The sequence below is a fragment of the Echeneis naucrates genome, chromosome 13 (assembly GCF_900963305.1).
Source record: "Echeneis naucrates chromosome 13, fEcheNa1.1, whole genome shotgun sequence".
In the NCBI taxonomy this organism is placed as follows: domain Eukaryota; kingdom Metazoa; phylum Chordata; class Actinopteri; order Carangiformes; family Echeneidae; genus Echeneis; species Echeneis naucrates.
This window is the reverse complement of record NC_042523.1, coordinates 19452069-19471020: the sequence shown is the minus strand read 5'-3', so window position 1 is coordinate 19471020 and position 18952 is coordinate 19452069. Positions and strand designations below refer to the sequence as shown.

General features: G+C 40.4%; 1 protein-coding gene across 1 annotated transcript in view; it reads left to right on the top strand.

Annotated features, from left to right (window-relative positions):
• Window positions 1–18952, top strand: part of kirrel3b (kirre like nephrin family adhesion molecule 3b) — a 146067-nt gene that overhangs the window by 88592 nt on the left and 38523 nt on the right. Inside the window, exons 3-4 of the mRNA XM_029516668.1 lie at window positions 2965–3114; window positions 8060–8209. Of these exons, the coding sequence (XP_029372528.1) occupies window positions 2965–3114; window positions 8060–8209 (300 nt within the window). The remainder of the gene's footprint in view (window positions 1–2964; window positions 3115–8059; window positions 8210–18952) is intronic.

Genomic DNA, 18952 nt, shown 5'->3' with positions numbered 1-18952 from the left:
CCCCGCGACCTGGAGATGGATAAGTGGTAGAAGATGAATGAACAAATGAATGTAAAGTCCGTGTCATGCCTGGTAGAGAATAAAGAAGGGGCTGATTAGGGAGGGGTGCATTTCTTTTGCAATGCTGCGAGGCCCAGCAAACAATAAATCAGACAGATGTGACAGAGATTTATTCCATGTAGATCCACCTTAATGTAAGCCCCAGCCCTCTGAAACACACCACCTTCTGTACTCACTGTGTCACTGCCAAGACACACTTGTTGCAAGACTCAGCAAGGCTTTACATCTAATGAAGGGGGTCGTGTTTTAACTGCTGTGACAAGCACAAACCGGTGACAGTTCAGTCTCTCATGTTCTTTTTCACCCAGTGCATTTACATTTTTGATGTTAATTGATTAAATTGATTGAATGATGCTGCAGAGGACATTATGAGATTTCTGAGTGCAGTGTCCCCTTAAAAGAGAGAGGTGCTACATAATGTTTGTTAGCATTGACAGTGTAGACCTGTGTAGTGTAACAGAAATGTTGTGAGTTTGAGATCAAATATGTTTCCTTCACACACCAAGAGCTGTCCCTGTGTTAAATCTTGTCTTACATCTTTTTGTTTTCTTAGCAGACTTCAGGTAATGCCAGGCCCTTTCATCACTTTCAGTTAGCATCTAACTGTAGCCTCCAGTCTGCCCAAAGGGCAAATTACAACCTTTTGTAAAAATGAAACAATGATCAAAGCTCAATCACCATTGCAGACCGTCTCCACAAGAAAACCATGTTTGGTACTAGAGAAAACATACAAACAAGCTCCTAAAGTGTCTTGCTTATGTCTAGTTTTTGTGAGAGATGTGTGCTAATTAATATTTTTAAAGGGGCTGTTTGAGAAATATTTGTTTACTACAGTTTCAGGGCAAAGTTTGACATGGAATTAGCATGAACGCTTACTGCTAATTGTCTGTCAAAATCTCCAAGAATGCTTTTTACGTAATTGAATGCTGAAACCAAGTTGATATTTTACAAATTTTCATGGTGAAAATGCATAGGAACATGACAGATAGCCTGTTTCTGAAAACTAATCCCCAAATATTCATTGCGCACGAGACAAGAGAGGGAGGAAATTGGCAGGTTTGTAGGAAGTAAAGATTCATGGGTGCTGCCAAACGAAGAGATGCCTCCAATGTTAAATCAGTTACAGCTCAGGTTGAACTGTTTGATAATATCGGTCACGACTAAGCAAATACAAGATCCTGTGATGTTTGGAGTGTTTTTCCAAAATGTGCCAGGAGATCTGTCGAGTAGCAGTCTATATGTTAGCGTGCTTCATCTGCGTGCTGACCCAGTAGCAGAGAATAGGTGAGATAAGCTCCTCACTGGGGAGCACAGTCAGGGCTGAACTAAGCTGTCTGGGCTTGAAGGGCAATATATATGGTGAGATAAAGTCTCACCTCACCAGCATCTGCTACTATAAACATGCACATTGACAAAGGGGCTGGCTAGTCAGGTAGAAGCTGCTGAGTCTCAAGATGATGAAATGGTCTTTACAGTATACGATATGCTTTGAAGCATAGCACATTATTTTTCCCTGATGCTGTTTTAGTAATAGGTGTTTAGTAATAGATGTGAATTGAAATGAGACATTGTGCAAATTTATGTGTGTGTGTATGTGTGTGTCTGTGTTGTGTAGGTAGAGTAAGGAGCAGAGTAGGCATAGCATAAATCAATAGGTAAACGTCTGTTCATCATTAACAAACTATCCATCACCTGGAATTCAGCTCAATGCTGAAAAAGGACTTGTGGGGACTTTAATGGTGTTTTCAAACTTAATCAAAATCAGTTTCCAGTTTGACAGCAGTCTTTTCTATGATGGGGTTCGGTTTCATCCAACAAAGGACAATCAATTTCCCCTATTTGGTAAAAGATAAGGAATTTTCTTTGAATATAAACATAAGTATCAAGAGAAGAGCAGTAGTTGAGTGCAATCCGATACAAAGTTGTTGTGAGATGAATGTTTGGCTGTCTTTGCCATGCTAATCATTTTAATTTACTTCATTTTATTCTTTCAGCCTTTATATGATTGCATTACAAATTGTGTGTGAGTGGCCAATTCATTGTGTCTGTGTTTTCCCACATATCGAGGTTATATTAGGCTGTCTTGAGAATGAACTTGAGAATGAAATTTGGAACAAAGAAAAAGCTGTGAACAAAACTATTACCGTAAAATGTGAGAGACAATGAGACACATTTAAACTTATACTGCAATTTGTGCTCTCAAATCACATTGAGTGTGTGTGAAGGGGATAAAATTTTGTTTTAGTTGATAGGCAGCCTGCCAATACCACTGTGAACCTCCCCCCTCCCGCCCCCAGTATCCTCCCCCCATTAATACACCCTCTGCCTCTAATGGAGTTCAGTGCACACCACTTTCTGTCTGAACACGCAGTAGAGGAGTGCCACTAATAGCACTTGCACAGTTGGAATACATTGGTGTGAGCTTGAGTTAATGTATGCCACTCGAGCAGTGTTGGCAGACAAGATCGTGTTATCTGTGGTGTGTACAGGCCCAGCCCATCTGTACAGTGACATCCTTCATAAATGAACCATGCTGAACTGTGATGGCTGTCTCTAAGTGTGTTTTAGTCTTGGTGTCTCACTGACACCTCGGATGCATGTACAGTATCTTGTCTCCATGTCATGAATAGTCAAAGAATATGTCACATTTGTAAATCACCCTATAGGGTTCTTTAAACTTCTCTCTGACATGTGGTTTGAGTGAAATTGGTAGAAATAAGCACATGATGCACTTCCATTCATTTTCATTTCACTCACCGCCTGAAACGTCAAAAGCAGGTGTTTATAGAAACTCCATTGCTCATCCTCCTGGATCTTCCATGGCCCACGTCTTCATTAAACTAAAATAATGTACTGATTCAAATGGATTGGACCTAACTTCTTCCTCCTCCTTTTGTTCTTAAGGGGTAGAGGCCATGTTTTCCCAGCAGCCACAGGACCTGGTGGTGGTGGCAGGCCAGCCTGTGACGTTACCATGCACCATCCCCGGTTACCATGGCGTTGTCCTGTGGATCAAAGATGGCCTGGCACTGGGAGTTGGCAGAGACCTCTCTGGTGAGGAGCAACATTTATCCCCTTGTCACCCTGCATTTCTTCATCCCCCTCAGTTTCCTCTATTAATTATACTCTGTAATAACTGTCATATTCAAATGGTTGCTGTTTGTCATCTAAAGCCCCCTCATGTCACCATCCCACCCTCTGCCAAATATATCATTCCACAGACAGATAAAAGAGGCCCCATTATACTGTGTTACAAAGAAGTATTAAGTTACAAGTGTTGCTTGGAACATCAAAAATGGTATCACACTTCATGACCAAACAGAATCACAAATTCATTTATGTCTCTGTGTTAGATACGGACTTAAATCTCCTACATTTTGTGTTTGGCAGAGTAGCACAAAAATCTGAATGAAATGTGAAATCAATAGTGGCACTGGTCTTTCTCTGGTGCTTCAGGCTGCTAAATGGCTTTTTGAAGAGTGGCTGGCATCCTCTAATTACACTGCACCTCATGTGTAATTGCCTTAATTGTTTAATTTGGAGTAGAAGTGACGACTGCACTGTCATTTAGTAGCCTGTTGTTTCACCGCTCACTAAGATATGTATATTTATGACCTTGACGAATTCAAGATGAATTCAATACTTTGCTTCTCTACATAAACATTTACAACCTTTTGAGGCTCTGCACTTTTGAATGAGAAAATATATCAAAGCTCAGTACACCCACATAATTTATTGAAATGTTCATTAAATTCTTCCAAAACAGTTATCTGTCTGAATTTGTGCACAGCTCTCCGTATGCACAACAGGATGTTACTCTACCAAGACACAGGATTTATTTTTAAGCGTTCCAATTTGCCTGACACGACTTAAGTCTGTGCCCATCAAGAGATTTGCAGCGATTGCAATTCAAAATGCAGTGGCACGATATCCAACTGGGGCAATTTTTAAAACACAAAAGTCTCCTCTGATCAGGAATGATTAAAAATGTATTCCACTAGAGATTGAGGGTCTTCTACCATCTGACCTTTACCAAACACTCTTAGAGGGCTTCACTGTCACTGATGTGGTCTGTAATTAAACCTCAGTGGCTGACAGAGCCCCAGTAAAGCCATCCTATTCCCTCCTCAAGTCCTTATCAGGCCCAGGGGATGATGAGAGGTTGCAGTAAACAATGGCCCTGCAGTCTTCGAGTCTCCTATAGAGAAAGAGGAGACAGACAGGGAGTGGGCTTATGAGTGTGAGAGATAGAATAAGAGAAAGAGAGAGAGAGAGGAACAGACATAATGGAACACAGAGCACAATTGTTTTTAGAGAGTGGAGCTGAGCTGAGTTTATTTTATCCTCTTGTAGTTTATTAATTGAACAAGATCAGACAAAAAAGATAGAATCTTATTTTCCAAAGCAGGCAAAGTCGGAGGAAAGAATACAGAGAGAAGGTTGTAGTGGAGGACTACAGTAGATCAAGCTATAATCCAAAGTCTGTGAATAGTTTAACAATTATAGAGCGAATGAATAGACCTGACCTTGTCTCCACAACTATTCTTTTATTCTTACATGTTGAGTAGACGTGATCTTTCTCGCTTAAGCTGTTTTAAAAATCCACAGGGTGTTGTATGAGGAAAAGTGGCTTCCTGCATGGAAAAGATAGGTTGCTAAAATCAACAGTAAGACAGGGACAGGGCCTGAGTGCCATCTATTGAGACAGATGACACTTTTTCAAAATAAAATGCTCCACAGCTGTCCTTTTATCACGCCTGCCGACATAAACAAGCAATGCATGCAGCAGTAAAAGTGATGGTGCATCCAATGCGCGATGTACACAATGAAAAGAAAGTGGCAGCTGTGTACATAAAAAGTGTAACGAATCAAATGCATGGAGCATTTCAATAATATAGGTCTGCTCGCTTATTCAGAGAAAGAAGCTGTGTCGGCATACTCCGCTTGGGACTTGTCTCCATTCACAGGAGCAGTGATTAAATCGAGAGAACTCTTTCACCATTCAGTGCAAGAAATCACAACACAAAAGGCTATGATTCCTATCTGTCCCTGAATTTCCTATTCATTCCCCTTTGTGTCATGCTTTTCCACTCTAATTTAAAAAAAAAAAAGTAAAGTAGCCCCTCAGCAGCTTAGAATATACCAATCAATGTCTTGAATATCCATGACAGGGAATGTATCTACTGCATATGATGATGCTGGAAAAAAAACATCTATAAGTGAATCTCTTGGTTGACATGCTGTAAAAATGGAGGGAGTGCGTGCACGTAATGCCATGCATTTATTGTATAGGACAATAAGCTGTTGAGACGTGAAGATGACATTTAGTGGATCTTCAGCAGGGAGTATGTGACACTCTATCTTCTCATGAGAAAAAAACTGAACACCAGTCACCTCTTCACAGCTGAAGCTAACTGTTTCGATCCCTTGGTGGTTACACTCTGTGAAACAGGCCCTAGGTGAATGCTATAAATCACAGGCTCATGCCTTAAGTGGGTGCATACTTAGAAGCACACACACACACAGACACACAAACATGTGCACACACCATTGATCCGGCCTCAAGACAAATCCATTCTCTCCTGATGGATTCATTACTCCTTAATGGGCCTATTTTACATTGTTTGCTTTGGGTAACACATTGTGTCTTTGAAATTTGCTGAGATCTAAGATCAATGGCCCCTTTCTCGTATACATTTCATGTGCAGAGGTGATCAGTCTTCATGTGTGCTCGTATAATTTCCGTCATACTGACAAAATGCATAATCAAAGCGCTAATAAGGTGGCAAAAACATATTACAGCCTCTTCGCCTTCTTTGAAAATGAGACTATAACATTCTTATCATTTACTATCCACCACAAATGACTTTGATCCTTTTGGATCCAGCTAAGGCACAGAGATTGAACTGGAACAGAGCCATATCCTCACACAGCAAAATTATTCTTAGGTTGCCAGAGGCACGGATGAAGTAATTGGCCAGATCATCTGTTTGCACGGGAGAAATTTACATGACTTATACCTTTCAGTGAAGAGTGAAGATGAGCAAAACAAAAGTGCATTTAAAGTAAATTCTGCTTGTGGAACAAGTACTGTATTTGAAGCACCTGGTAAGTTGACTGGAGTCAAATGGAGGTCACTTCACTCAGAATGTGCAATGATCGTTGCCCTTGTGAATCATCAATGAATCTAAAATGGAGCAAAATGGTTCTCTGGGTGACCTTGAGCACATAATGGTGTGTCCTCTATTTTAAGCGCTTACATGGGCCTGAAAACATGGAAACCACCTCACCACTCGGTGGTTATTGGTATTAATGAATGAAGCTTTTAGTTGTGATCATGTCTCTATTAAGCCTTCGTATAGCTCAGTGTAGGATGCTTTTGGAAGGCTAACTCAAAGGGAAGCTTCCATCACTGTCTCCACAAACCATCCGCTACAGCTGCCATCTTCTCTGTTTTTATTTAAATGCCACTTATTTACCCTTCCTCTGTTTATCTTCTCCACAGCTTTCATATTGAAATCGAGGCATTCTGTCGTTCACCCTGCCATTGTTTGGACCCTTAAGATAAAAAGCTACACATAGAAGGACGAAATACAGACAGTGGCTTAATCAGCTGTAACTCACCTTACCAGCATAAAATGAGCCCACTTCATGCTCTGTTAAAGGCAACTAGCTTCAGTGAAGCAACAGCCTGTAATTGGACCTTGAGTGTGGGATGGGTTATTTTCTGTAGACAAATTCAAGGACTTGAAAGCTATTAAAAGGCTGTCCAGTCTGTTACTTCCCTTTTTGGGTGCTAAAACATATAACCAACCCGTAAAACCTTTACTGGGAAAGACTGTGAAGTGTTTGGGAGAACATGAGTCATTGTCGAGCTGTTACTGAGAAGTCAATATTTTACTCTCCAACATTGGCTGGCATTGATCCAACAATTGAAGGATAACTGACAGTCTTTTTTGAAAAGGAAATGACGTGTGCGATCCCAAAGTGTGAAGTTTTATTTTACAAAGCACAAATTTGGAGTGAAGCTTTCTAAAAAGTTTGGCATAGATCTGCTGTGAAATTTTCCAAGTCCTTCGACCAATTCCATCATTGATCAGTTGCTTTAAGACCACTGAAGGAAAAAGCAACTCGTATTGGGAAATACTTCCCATTTTTTGGAGTGCCCTTTTTATGAGCAGACACTCTCATTCCACATGCTGTATCCACAATAATTAGTAAGATGGAGTGAGAGAAAAAGGGATCATCAGAGACGAGCCATTGAAAAAGCAGGAGAAATACCCCATAAAGCTTCCCAGTCAAACACATTCTTCTTCCTTCTTATTTGGCCCAGTGGAGGAATACACTTCACAACACACTGGCAATGCATATTTTGATAATAGTTAAGGGGATATCTTTGAAACCATCTCGGCTGACTTGTGTAAAATACCCAGGTCCCTTGGCTATCGCTCTGCTTTCTTGCATTATTAAACTATAAATCATTTCACCAAGCAATGCTGAAACAACTCAAACTCGAGCTGTTCCTGTTTACGGTTGCAGTAAAACATTCTCCAGAATGCAGCAACCTCCACCGCAGCTCAGGAGTGCCGTAAAAACATGCATGAAAATTCATTGTTCGTAAATTAACAAATGAATCAAAAAATGCATTCACCTATAAAATCATCTGTTACTCACCAACCAGCTATTTGATTTATCTCGTTATGCAGCTCAATAAAAGTTGACATGCTCATGCCAACATTGCCTCCTGCAACACTGACGCATTTTCCTTTTCCCCATTTTAGAGGTGTTTGCCAATTACAGCTGACAACATGATAGTAAACACTTTGTCATGTAGCTTCCTCGATGCGGTAAAAAGGAGCTTTTATGTGTTTGGTTAGGATTTTTTGTTGCTGTATGTGGAGGTTTAAAATGATGACTTTACCTTCTTGCTTTTGGCCAAATGAACAGAACTTTGATTTTTGGAGGTTAGTAAAAATGAACAAATGTGTTTGTGCTGCAGGCTATCCTCGTTACACAGTGATCGGAGACCACAGTTCAGGAGAGCATCATTTGCGAATCCAGCGTGTCGAGCTGATGGATGACGCTGTGTTTGAGTGCCAGGCTGTCCAGGCTGCCATGAGGTCCCGTCCTGCCCGTCTCACTGTGCTGGGTGAGTCCAAATGAAACGCAAACACAGTCCAAAGAACACCACTGCACTGGCACCAATTGCCTCTGGCCACTAAGGTTCAAAGCAGCTCATGAGAAAGGCTTTACTGGTATCACTGACGTTTTTCAGTTTTTTTTAAGGGGAGCAATAGCAAAATCTGATTTTTAGTCTTTAACACTCTTTCACATGTATGTGAAGGAGAGAATTTGGCCTGATGCGTTGACCCAACAATGAAAATGTGCATTGTGTCTCCATCTTCATGCATGCACATACACCACCCAAAATAGTATAAAATATTCACAACAAATCTGATCTCATTAGATGTGTTTAATACTGGAATAATCAGAAGTGAATTAAATCAATGCTACCATTTCCCATTTGGCATCTACTGTGGTGTCAATATGAAAAAACTCTTACACACCCTTACATTTTCACTTTAATTGCCTTCCTCTGTGTGCAGCCCCATTTTCATTATTACTGTAAGCTTGAGAGGTTACAGTGTCTTAATTAAACTTTATTGGGTTATCATTCAGCATTGCCAATCTTGCTTTATTGGCTAACACAAGTGCAATCACATCTCTTTCCTGGGCCCTTCAAGTTCCCTGGTGCTTCCTGTCTCCTGCTGCCTCTTACAACTACCCTCGCTGGAGGATTGCTGAAAAAGATAGCTGGAGTCAGTGACAAAGCGAAAGAGAACAAGGGAGAAGGAATGAAGAGAAAAAAGAGTTCAGCGAGAGGGAGAGGGGTGTCTGCCACGCAGTATCCTCGCCACGAGCGACTGATCCGCCTTATTGATCCAGCCTAATGAAAAGTGAAACTAACGATTTGTTGGGGAGAAGGCAGCAGTGGAAGGAGAGAGAGGGAAGACAAATTGCGGCATAACATTTCTCAGGCTGCCAAGTCTCCCTGCAAATGGATATGAGTGAATAATTATGGATACCTCTACAGAGAGAGCTAAAAATGTCTGTTGTGGCTGTACTTTCCCACCCTTTGCTGCTTTCTCTCCATACTTGCTCAGTGTTCACTTTTCAGTGTTTAGCAGCTGTAACACCAAGCTTTTCACAGAAATGTTCCTGTTTGATCAGGGCGTCTAGGGCAGCAGCAGGGAAAGAGGATAATTGATAAAGACTTTAGCGGGGTCTTTGTAAATGGATTTGCTCAGTTCAGCTGTTTACACTTCTGTATAAGGAAGTTTACAATTCAACATTATAAACGTATCTTTTATTTTGTTGGGAGCAGACCCCACTACCCCTACAGCCACCATCTTAGTGGAATGGTTCATGTTATGCTGCTTGAAGTAATACATATTTGCTAGTGATATTATCCTCTGCAGTAATAGACACCTGCAACCTGCTGCCTCTGAATGGCTGCTTTATATTAGGACTATAAGATCATCACATAGGCCCAGCTCTTGCTCTACAAGTTGATAGTTATCATTATGCTCATAAATATTTTAGAGACGCAACCACTGACTACAGAACTGAATATTGATAGTATAATGTTCAGAGAATGGAGGGACTAAAATGTAATAAGACGACGCAGTTAAAAATCCTTGCTGTTGCACCACAGACAGAGCCATAGTTCGGATAGGCATGGATTCAGACTTGTACAAACCTCGATCAGATAAACGATGGTATTCGTAAAATTGCCAGCTGATCATCACTAAAATTTCGTATTTAATGCCAATGTCTTTAGGCCTTTCTGTATCCTTGGGAGATGTGAAACTGCCAAATGATTTGAAAACACTCCCATGTAGCTTACATGTGCTGCTATTGTTAGCAGATGCAAATAATTCTTGTATTTTTTATTTTAACCCTCTTGATGTCATGCTTTTCTGATTTGGCCATCACTGCAATGACTACTCAAACTGTTTAAACCCAAAAGCAAATTATTTGCAAATGCTTGTCTTTGGATACCAAGCAAGGTGCAACAGGAAGTTCAGTAGCTAGCCGAATTGGCTTTAAATAAGTAATCAGCAATGGGAAAGTGAAAACCTTCATTACCTATTTGGCCGAGTTATTGTGAGAGAGTTTATCGCTCCACCCAATGAGCCTGAATAGAAGATGTTTGTTTAATCCCCTGCCGAGCTACGTTGCAGACTCCTGAATGCTGCCAGGGAGAACTCCAGGCAGACATACGCACAAGGTAATGGAGGAAATATATGCAAGGCCTGTGTCACTGCAAACTCCAAGCTGTCAATTACTTGCCAGTGGTGACAGAGTGTGTCTATCGACTTGGAAGACAGCTATGGCCCCACACAACTATACACACAAACACACACAGACAAATGCATAGGCTTAGACACACACCCACTAGTGCACACACATGTAGCCTGCCCTCCCTGAGCTGACAGCAGAATAAATCTAAAACGCTCCCCTTCATCTTCCATAACTCAATATCAACCCAAGCTCCTCGATGTGCCCTATCAGAGGAACTTCTCTTGACTTTGATGGACTCCAAAATAACATACCACAAGTATTTCCTAACACATAGAGGAAAACCTTTATCTACGCCAAAGAGTGAAAACTGCACGTTTTCCCTATTTTCTGAGCTTTACTTTCAAAAGATGAGTTTGTGCTTGAAAGATGCATCGTTCACAGGATCCAAGATGTGGCACCATTATATTGAATCATTAGAAATGCTGCCATTTTATTTGTTTCAGTGACCACATCAACATTGATGGACGGTACTGAAGTGCCTTCATCAAAAAACCCAAAACTGACAGTGAACTTAGCCCATCAGAGCGTTTGCATGGCTTGAAGGCGTACCCTCAGAAGCCAAAGGAGAATCAAGGTCTTGTGAATAAGTCATGAAGGAGGAGAATAGAGGGTTTCAGGTCCAAAAAAGACCCTTGAGGCTAATTATATCCCCTTCAGTAAGTTGGTGTTGCTCCAGACCTTTGCTCTAATCTTTTTACCTTTGGTTAGGGACCACGAGAACAAAGGGAGGGGAAATCACTGTTGTTTGATGAAGGTCTTTAGCTGGAAAACTTGTGTAAAGTTCTGTGCATTATTTCTTTAAAATCCAGAGCCAGTTCGTCTTTTCCTCACAGGAAACTATGTGATAATGTCTTACAGTATGGCGCCATTTATTGGCTGAATGCTGTTTTACTTTCTTACTCTAACTATACTATTATTACTAATTACTCATTTATAACTCACTGCAATAGCTAATTTCTTGTTAATGCAGAGCCATGTCTGACACACAATTAATGTAGAGTGGCTTTGTATGTGTGTTAATTTAAGTTATATAAGCAAGGATAAACTTTAAAGATAACACTAAGACTTCTCACTACTGCATAACTATTTCATTAATTACGGACGAAGTAACGATTTGTGTTTTTTATTCAAAGACTAGTTTAACATTTTAAGCTTTGTCAAATTCAGATTTTTCATTTTAAACTGTTTTGTTTTAGTTCTATATACATTTTTGACACGTGTCATTTTTGAGTATTTGTTTAACTGTATAGTTGTGCTGTGTAGTTTCATGAGTGCCATACTGCAATCCATGCTACTGGCATTGGAGTATATTGTAAGAGCTTAATCCTCCTTGACAAAAATATGGTATTATATGCTATTTATAAAATATTTTTTCTTCTAACTTGCACGTGCACACTCAAAACATATTTCAAAACAAGTTTTAAAACTGAGGTTCCCCCCAAACAATAGCAATGCATTATATAACTAGTCATAATTCAAATGTTATAACCAAGTTACTTAGGAAGCATCACAGTTAATTATTAACAATATTTATTGTGTGAAAATGAAACTGGCACTCCCACGGAAAGTGTTGTAAATACTGAGAACAGTTTGTACTTATTACGTAGGTAGTGTTGTGTGAATTCCCTCATTAAAGCCTATGCTGTTGCTGCCTGAGATGACAGTCTCTTTATTTTGTTACCTTCAAATTTTAACCAAGAAATGGTTCATTCAATAATCAAAATTAAACATACAGGCATGTTGCAGAGGTTGAAACCCCCAAAACCCTTAACAAAAAAAATTCTGCAGTCAAAGATACAGTGTGATGCTGGTTGTCTAACAAACATTTTTGTTGGCATACCATTTGAATGAACGATTGTGTTCAAGAATGCCTGATGTTTGTTTTTCTTTACCACATTGTCAATGTTTTGGAACCAAGCTTCAGCAACAGTATTCATATTCACAAAAGCTCAAGGCTACCTTTTGTTATTGTTGTTTCCAATTGCCACAGCTGAATCAGCCATTTCTGTGGAAAAGACTGAATTCATTATTTCTCAAGGATCAAGCTGCTACCCTCTTAGTAATGAAGGTGAACTTTGAGGACAGGGTGAGAGAAAACAGGTGCAGATGAATTAGTCAAATTTCAATGCTGAAAACAAGCCAGAAAATGTTCCAAACAGTCCACAACTGTGTTTGTTGTTTGTCACAACAGCTGTCTACGGCGCTTATTCTGCCCTCAGTTCAGAGTGTGCGTGTTAATATATTGGGAAGGGGGGTAGATAGCAAGTCACTTTTAAGGAAATTCCATGTGTCACTTCTATACATTTTAGGAATTTCATGTAATTTCATGTCACTTAGTCCTGTGTCTTTTTCTGACATTATTTTTGTTGCTGTTAGTGGTCGCAGTGAAAAATGCATTTGCTGAGAAATTACACTGTCAGAGCAAAAAATAAATAAAACACAATAGGATGCAAAATTACTGTGAAACACAGAGGAGGCTCTGTAAAGTGCACCTGTTGTTTTAAGTGGCTAAGCTAAATAGCCAACGTTAGCATTAGTGGCTGTCTATTCACTGGTTTAGAAGAAGCAGTGAGCTCAGTAGACTTCGGGAGCTCCAGCGGTGAAGAGAAGTGCCGATGTTAACTCTTAATCGTGCTTACCATGCTAACCAGTTAGCCTCAGTTTGGTTGGATCATCACATTAACTTGGCAATAGCAAATTTCTTGCCTGTGGAACTGTAAGAAACCACATTCAGTGGGGAAGAGAAGGTGCATGTAGTCCCTCATCTGAGTGGTGTTAATTGTTTTACTACCTTAGAATTCATCACAATGCCTGCGTATTTCTTCTACTTTTTCTGTTTACGTTGTTTCAACATTCAAGATCACGGAGACCAGCCATATCCGTTTCCCCCATTGTGCTGCTGCAAAAGTGGTGTTTCTGGAATTAGTCAAATTCTGAGCTACTCAGATGAAATTTCATACTAGTCCAATTACAAGTTCATAGAGAAGTCAAGTAAAGACAAAAAGGCGTCTAGGGTTAGTCACCAATTTGTCTCTCACAAAAGTTGATTTCAGTCTAGGCAAGCATCTTAGTCGAAGCATAGTGAGAGATAAGGTGTCCTAAACAGCGGTCTTATGACTGTAATGTTAATATTACACTGCTTTTTCTGCCATTTTGTCTGAAACAAGAGACGGAAAGATAACTACATCTATAATATCACAGAGGCGGTGAACAGGTGCGTGATTATGGAAGACAGACTGGATGTAGGATGCTTTTTATATATTTCTTTTTTTTCCGAGAGCATTTCAGCAGGAGGAGGAGAAATGGCGTGAATACATCTGTGCTCTGCAAAACAACAGTACCCACTGTGTACAGGTGCTGAGCTGATTTGAATTCGTGCTCGATAGCAAATAGGTTTACTTCTGTGATCCGTAATTGTTATCAGTAAGAAATTGGCAGTAAAGAACCGCTAAAGCCATATGGACCAATAATTGGAAAAACACTGAAACAACAGCTTTTTATTTTTACCTTGGGGCAAGTTTCAAACTTCTTGCCTGCCACCCTCTTACACACAAACACACATAGCTACATATAACTCAGCTGGGTGGTGAGCAGCAATGTCAGCACCCTCCCAATCTGTGCAGAGCAGCTTCTGGGGCTGCACATGGCTGCGCTGTGACGGAGCAGGCGCTTCACGTCTCTGACAGCTCTGGCATCTCCCCTCTCCTCATCTCCTCTTCATCCTTCCTTCGCTCCATTTTATTTGGCGCTGCTCATTTAGTAGATCACGATACCAAGTCTACCAAAAGATTACAAAGTCTTCCCATTCTACGCTTATTTACATTTTGCCAAAGACTCTTCTTGTGTAAAGTCAAATTTGAATCCTCTTATCAGTTCAATTTATTCTCTCTCTCTTCCTCTATCCCACATGCACCCTCCCACTGTATCATCCTTTACCATGTGGCTGCTCAGGCTTTCATATGAATCAATTCTCTGCTGCTATTTTTATTTTGTGTATACATTTTGTACAGTCTGCCATGCTGTTAGTGATTGCCATCTGCTATTCTGTTTGTGAGAGTCAAATGGTTTTGTGTTTCTCTCACTTTCGTTTTTTTTCCCTTAATTTTCATCCTTTCCCTTGTCTTGCTTCTGTGTGCATGTGTTCACACACACCATTGTAGCTGAGGATTGTCTGGCTTTCAAACAGATGTACAATGACAACACTTGAAGAGGGCCAGCGATTTTGGGCCAGTGAGCCACACATGTCTCTTTGTATCCACCTGCGTTGGATATTCCTCCCCTCTCCTTTTTCTCTCCTTTCTCTTTCTGATCTATCCATCATAAACTCTGCAAGCTGTCGCAGCGGGGTGACAGGCGGCCTGTGCCACGCGTTCTTCTGAAATAGACAGGCAAGTCAGGAAGCTCATTGTTGTTCAGGGCACGTCTGCTGAAGCACAGCATTACAGCAGCTACACATTGCCAGCCTTTGCCTCCCCTATACCATCAAGCCTCCTCCTTGTGAGAAGCTCTCTCTCATTCATTCGCCTCCAAATTGCTTTTGCTCCCTTGCCCATGCTCTTGGAAAGCTGGGGGTGCTTGCCGGATTTCATTGGCTGCTTTGGAGAAGGTCCCCCAAATATTGGTTTGGCCTGCAGGCTCACCATCAGCAACATCAGTTGTTACCAGACTGGTGTGGACTTCTGTTCCAATTCCAACACATGCTACCAGCTCCCGCTCAAATGGATTTCAAGTTTTATGTCCAGTGCTTGGGGAATTTTATGTTTGGTGTTTGGAGAATTCATATGCATTACGGGACAAAAGGCAGCTTTATGACCTCCGGGGTTTATCCAGGCTCCTCTCGGAGGTGACGGACTTATGGCCTTATGCTATTCAGTTAATTACACATCACTATGCCTTGGCCTCTCATTTATGGATATCTTTGATTATACAGTAAAAGTGAATGACCTCACAGGCTATCTGACATCACTTTTTTTCTTTTTGATGTATCCAAGATGGGCTTTATAGTCAGAAATTTCTAGCATTGGTAGATTTGGAGAAAAACATAAATGAATCTCAAGTCTTATCTCAGGCTGGCCGAGGTGACGGACCGCCATAAAATTTTAGCAGCCTTAAAACCAGTAATGATGGAATGGCCTATCTTATCCATCAGGATGGGTTAATGATAATTCATCACCAGTTGGATTTTTTCCTGCAAATTAAAAAAAAAAAACTGCTCAGAGCTTATAACCCATGTAATGACCTAGGATGTAATAAAGCCATGAGTCAAACTAACTCAGAAAAACTAATTCACATGATGAAAGTAATGAAAGAAATAAAGAACTTCCTGTATCTCGCAGCTATTTTAAGACATTAAGCTGAAAACATATGCGCTACATCTTTGATTAATAGTGACTTAATGAAGTAGGACACGCTCCTGATTGATCTGGTATCAGTTGTCTATAATCTCCATAAAACCTGAATGTGTGAATGTCGATGCCTGCGTATACACATGCACAAGAGAATGTAAATTTGTGAAAGTATTGAAAGGGGTTATTATCCCCTCCCCCTTAAAAAATATAGTGAGTGGAGCATGGGTCTGCAGTGAGTCAGCCCTGTAATTAAAGAGGAGTAATCAATCTGTACCACTGACCACACTACTTATGCCAAGTCCATCGAATGGCTGCAGTAAAGAGCTAATTTAGAACCATTAGGGACTGCTGAGTTTGCAAACAGCCCAGTAATGATGATGGCTGACTCAAGTTCAAGGCTTGGCCTCTGTATAACTGTCAGACCTGGCAATCATAAGGCGGACTCAGTGGAGGATCTCAGATGAAGAGGGAGTGTTAAATATCGATTTAAATTAGTTTTTTTTTTTTCTTGTTGTGTGTTTGTGTTCATTCATGTATTCAGTCCATGCACTTTTAGAGATGGCAGTCTCAGAAAGAAGCCCGGGGAGCACAAGCTGATTGGTAGTTACACAGAAAATGATTTCAGTCCTAGCTGTCACAAACTGTCTTCACACTGAAGGACAGAAGTATATAGAAGTGTTGATGCAGGATGGAGGTAGCCAGGCATGCCCTTCATCTCCTTGTCTCCTCACAATGCACCCCCAGTGTTTAGCCGGCTGGCAGCCACACAGGGGGACATGACCTGAAACTTTAGCAGTGCTCTGTTTGGTCCGGCTGTGACCTGGTCTTTCATATGTTTCTTCACTATGCATGGAATCACAAAGTACTCTTGCACCGTATACTCTGACACCCTTCAATGGAAAATATAAAGCTGGTTAGTAGCAGACAACTGGGGCTGTCAAAGGTCAAACTGACGTACTGCCACATTCATTAGATGTGTCCCCTTTTGACCCTGTAGCGTGTATTTATCGACACGAATCAGTTCCAATATGTGTTTAAAAAAAAAAAAAAAAGGCAAGGCAAGGCAAGGCAAGGCACAATTCATCTGATCTCTCAGTTTTTGAGCAGTTTTACGCAATAACAGAAAGAACCTCATTGGAATGTGCGGAAAGGGACTCATATCATTCATTCACTATCAGACATTCCTTTGTAATCTTTCCTCCTTCCACAAAAAAAAAATCGCTGCCTTATGTGCCTGACATTTAATTAATGTTTCAGTCATCGGTGCAAAAAAGAGCAGTGACAGCAAGCCAATAAGGCTGGATCCCTGCAATCAACTGCCACAGTGCTATCACCAAGCCTCAACTTTGCTTTTGACAAATGGGAGAACTGTCTCAAGAATGCCAGCTCATAATGCTTTTCCCATGCTCTCTGTCTCATTTGCACATTCTGCAGTACCTCTGTTCTTATCGTAAGAATAAACTCATGATCTTCTTGACCTTGTTTCCGATTGCTAATGAAGGACCAGAAGGTGACCACATTCTCACAAAGATTCTTTCACACTTGCATAGATCAGCACACTCTGTTGTCTGATCTACCAGTGCTGACCTGAGATTCCTCCACCTCTCACATCCTTTCGCATATTAATGAAAGAGCAGATGAAAGAGCGAGCCAGAATTAACACTGAATTTTAAACTCAAAACACACAACAGGAACTCATGAGTGGGAATAGCCTGTGAAGTAGCTGATTTACTGATCCGGTTGGTCAGAGTTATTAGTCTGGTCTATTCCAGACCTCGCTGTTCCCGCACTGCTCTGATTCAGCCTTGACTTTACTTACTGCGAGTATGTTGTTATGATGCTTGCAAGCATTTTCCATGTTTTTAGTTGATTATTTTATGTAATGCGAGGGCATTAGTCATAACAGCAAAATGCCACCCCCGTGCTCTAATCAACAGCAGCAGCAGAAGACACAGAAGGACTGGAGTGTGACGTTTATGATCAGTGTCTTTGTACCATTTGGACCATTTGTACTCTAGACTAAAGCTTCACCTTTATGCTGTAACCCTTGTAACCTTGCACTGGAGTTTCCGCACTTCATCTGTAATCAGTAATTTTTAAAACTGATCCTTCAAATGATAAAAAAAATAATAATAATGATAATCCCAAAATGACCTTGTCTTGTAATTGGCACTTATGGCAGTAACAAACACATCGCATTTGCTGAGACTGCTTCATAACAACATCAGTCACTGTCTCACTAGTTTTACTGTGAAGTTTCATCAGTGTGGAATTGGTTTGCATTAGTCATAACTTGATACAGCGCTGATACAGCATTTGCATTATCCATAAAATTGAAATATAACAGATACATAGTAATATGTGCTGCATCATTTCATTTGAATGCCTTGAAACATGATGAAATATCAACCTAGTATGTGAACAATGGACTTTGTCATAAAAAAAATATTATAAGTTTATTTATAAGGAAATAAATAACTTTTTTTATGTCATTTCATTTGCGTTACAAAGATTTCTTTAGACACAATTCTCCCGCACCACAGTTGTTTATGCGTACCGTAAAATAATTCTTTTATACTTCTTGTCATTAAATGTACAAACCAGTGTCTCAAATTAAATTTTCCATCTTTTCATTCATCTCAGTGCTATCTGACAGCATAAATCTAACCCATAACAACCTTCTTTCGAATCGTGATTCTTTTTCAGGGGAATATGGCAGCTGCCTGCAGCCTTTGATTTCATCTTGCCCCAGATCTGCATTGTAATGAGCACTCAGGTCAATCAATAATTCACTGCAGCTTAAGTTAAAAAAAAAAAAAAAAAATAGATCAGCTCATGGGTAAAACAGGAATAGGTCTTTGATCAGTGCCATTTACAGGCACATATAGCACTGTTGTGATGCTTTCTTCTCACTGTTGTATTTGTCAAAGCCTAGAGGGAGGTTACACATAGACTTAATTACATTTAATCCTGACATTTATGTGTGTATTGTATGTTTAATGGGGGCATTTGACTGATGGCAGAGCTGATTGTTATTTAGATGTTCACGCTGTGACCTGTCTCCAGTTTTTGGTGCCTTAAACTCGACAATCTACTGCTGCTTTTTATTAAATACAGGATAAATCTGTTCCTTGCTGTGAAATCATTAACTTCCCCGAGCAAGTAAATGTGGCTTTTAT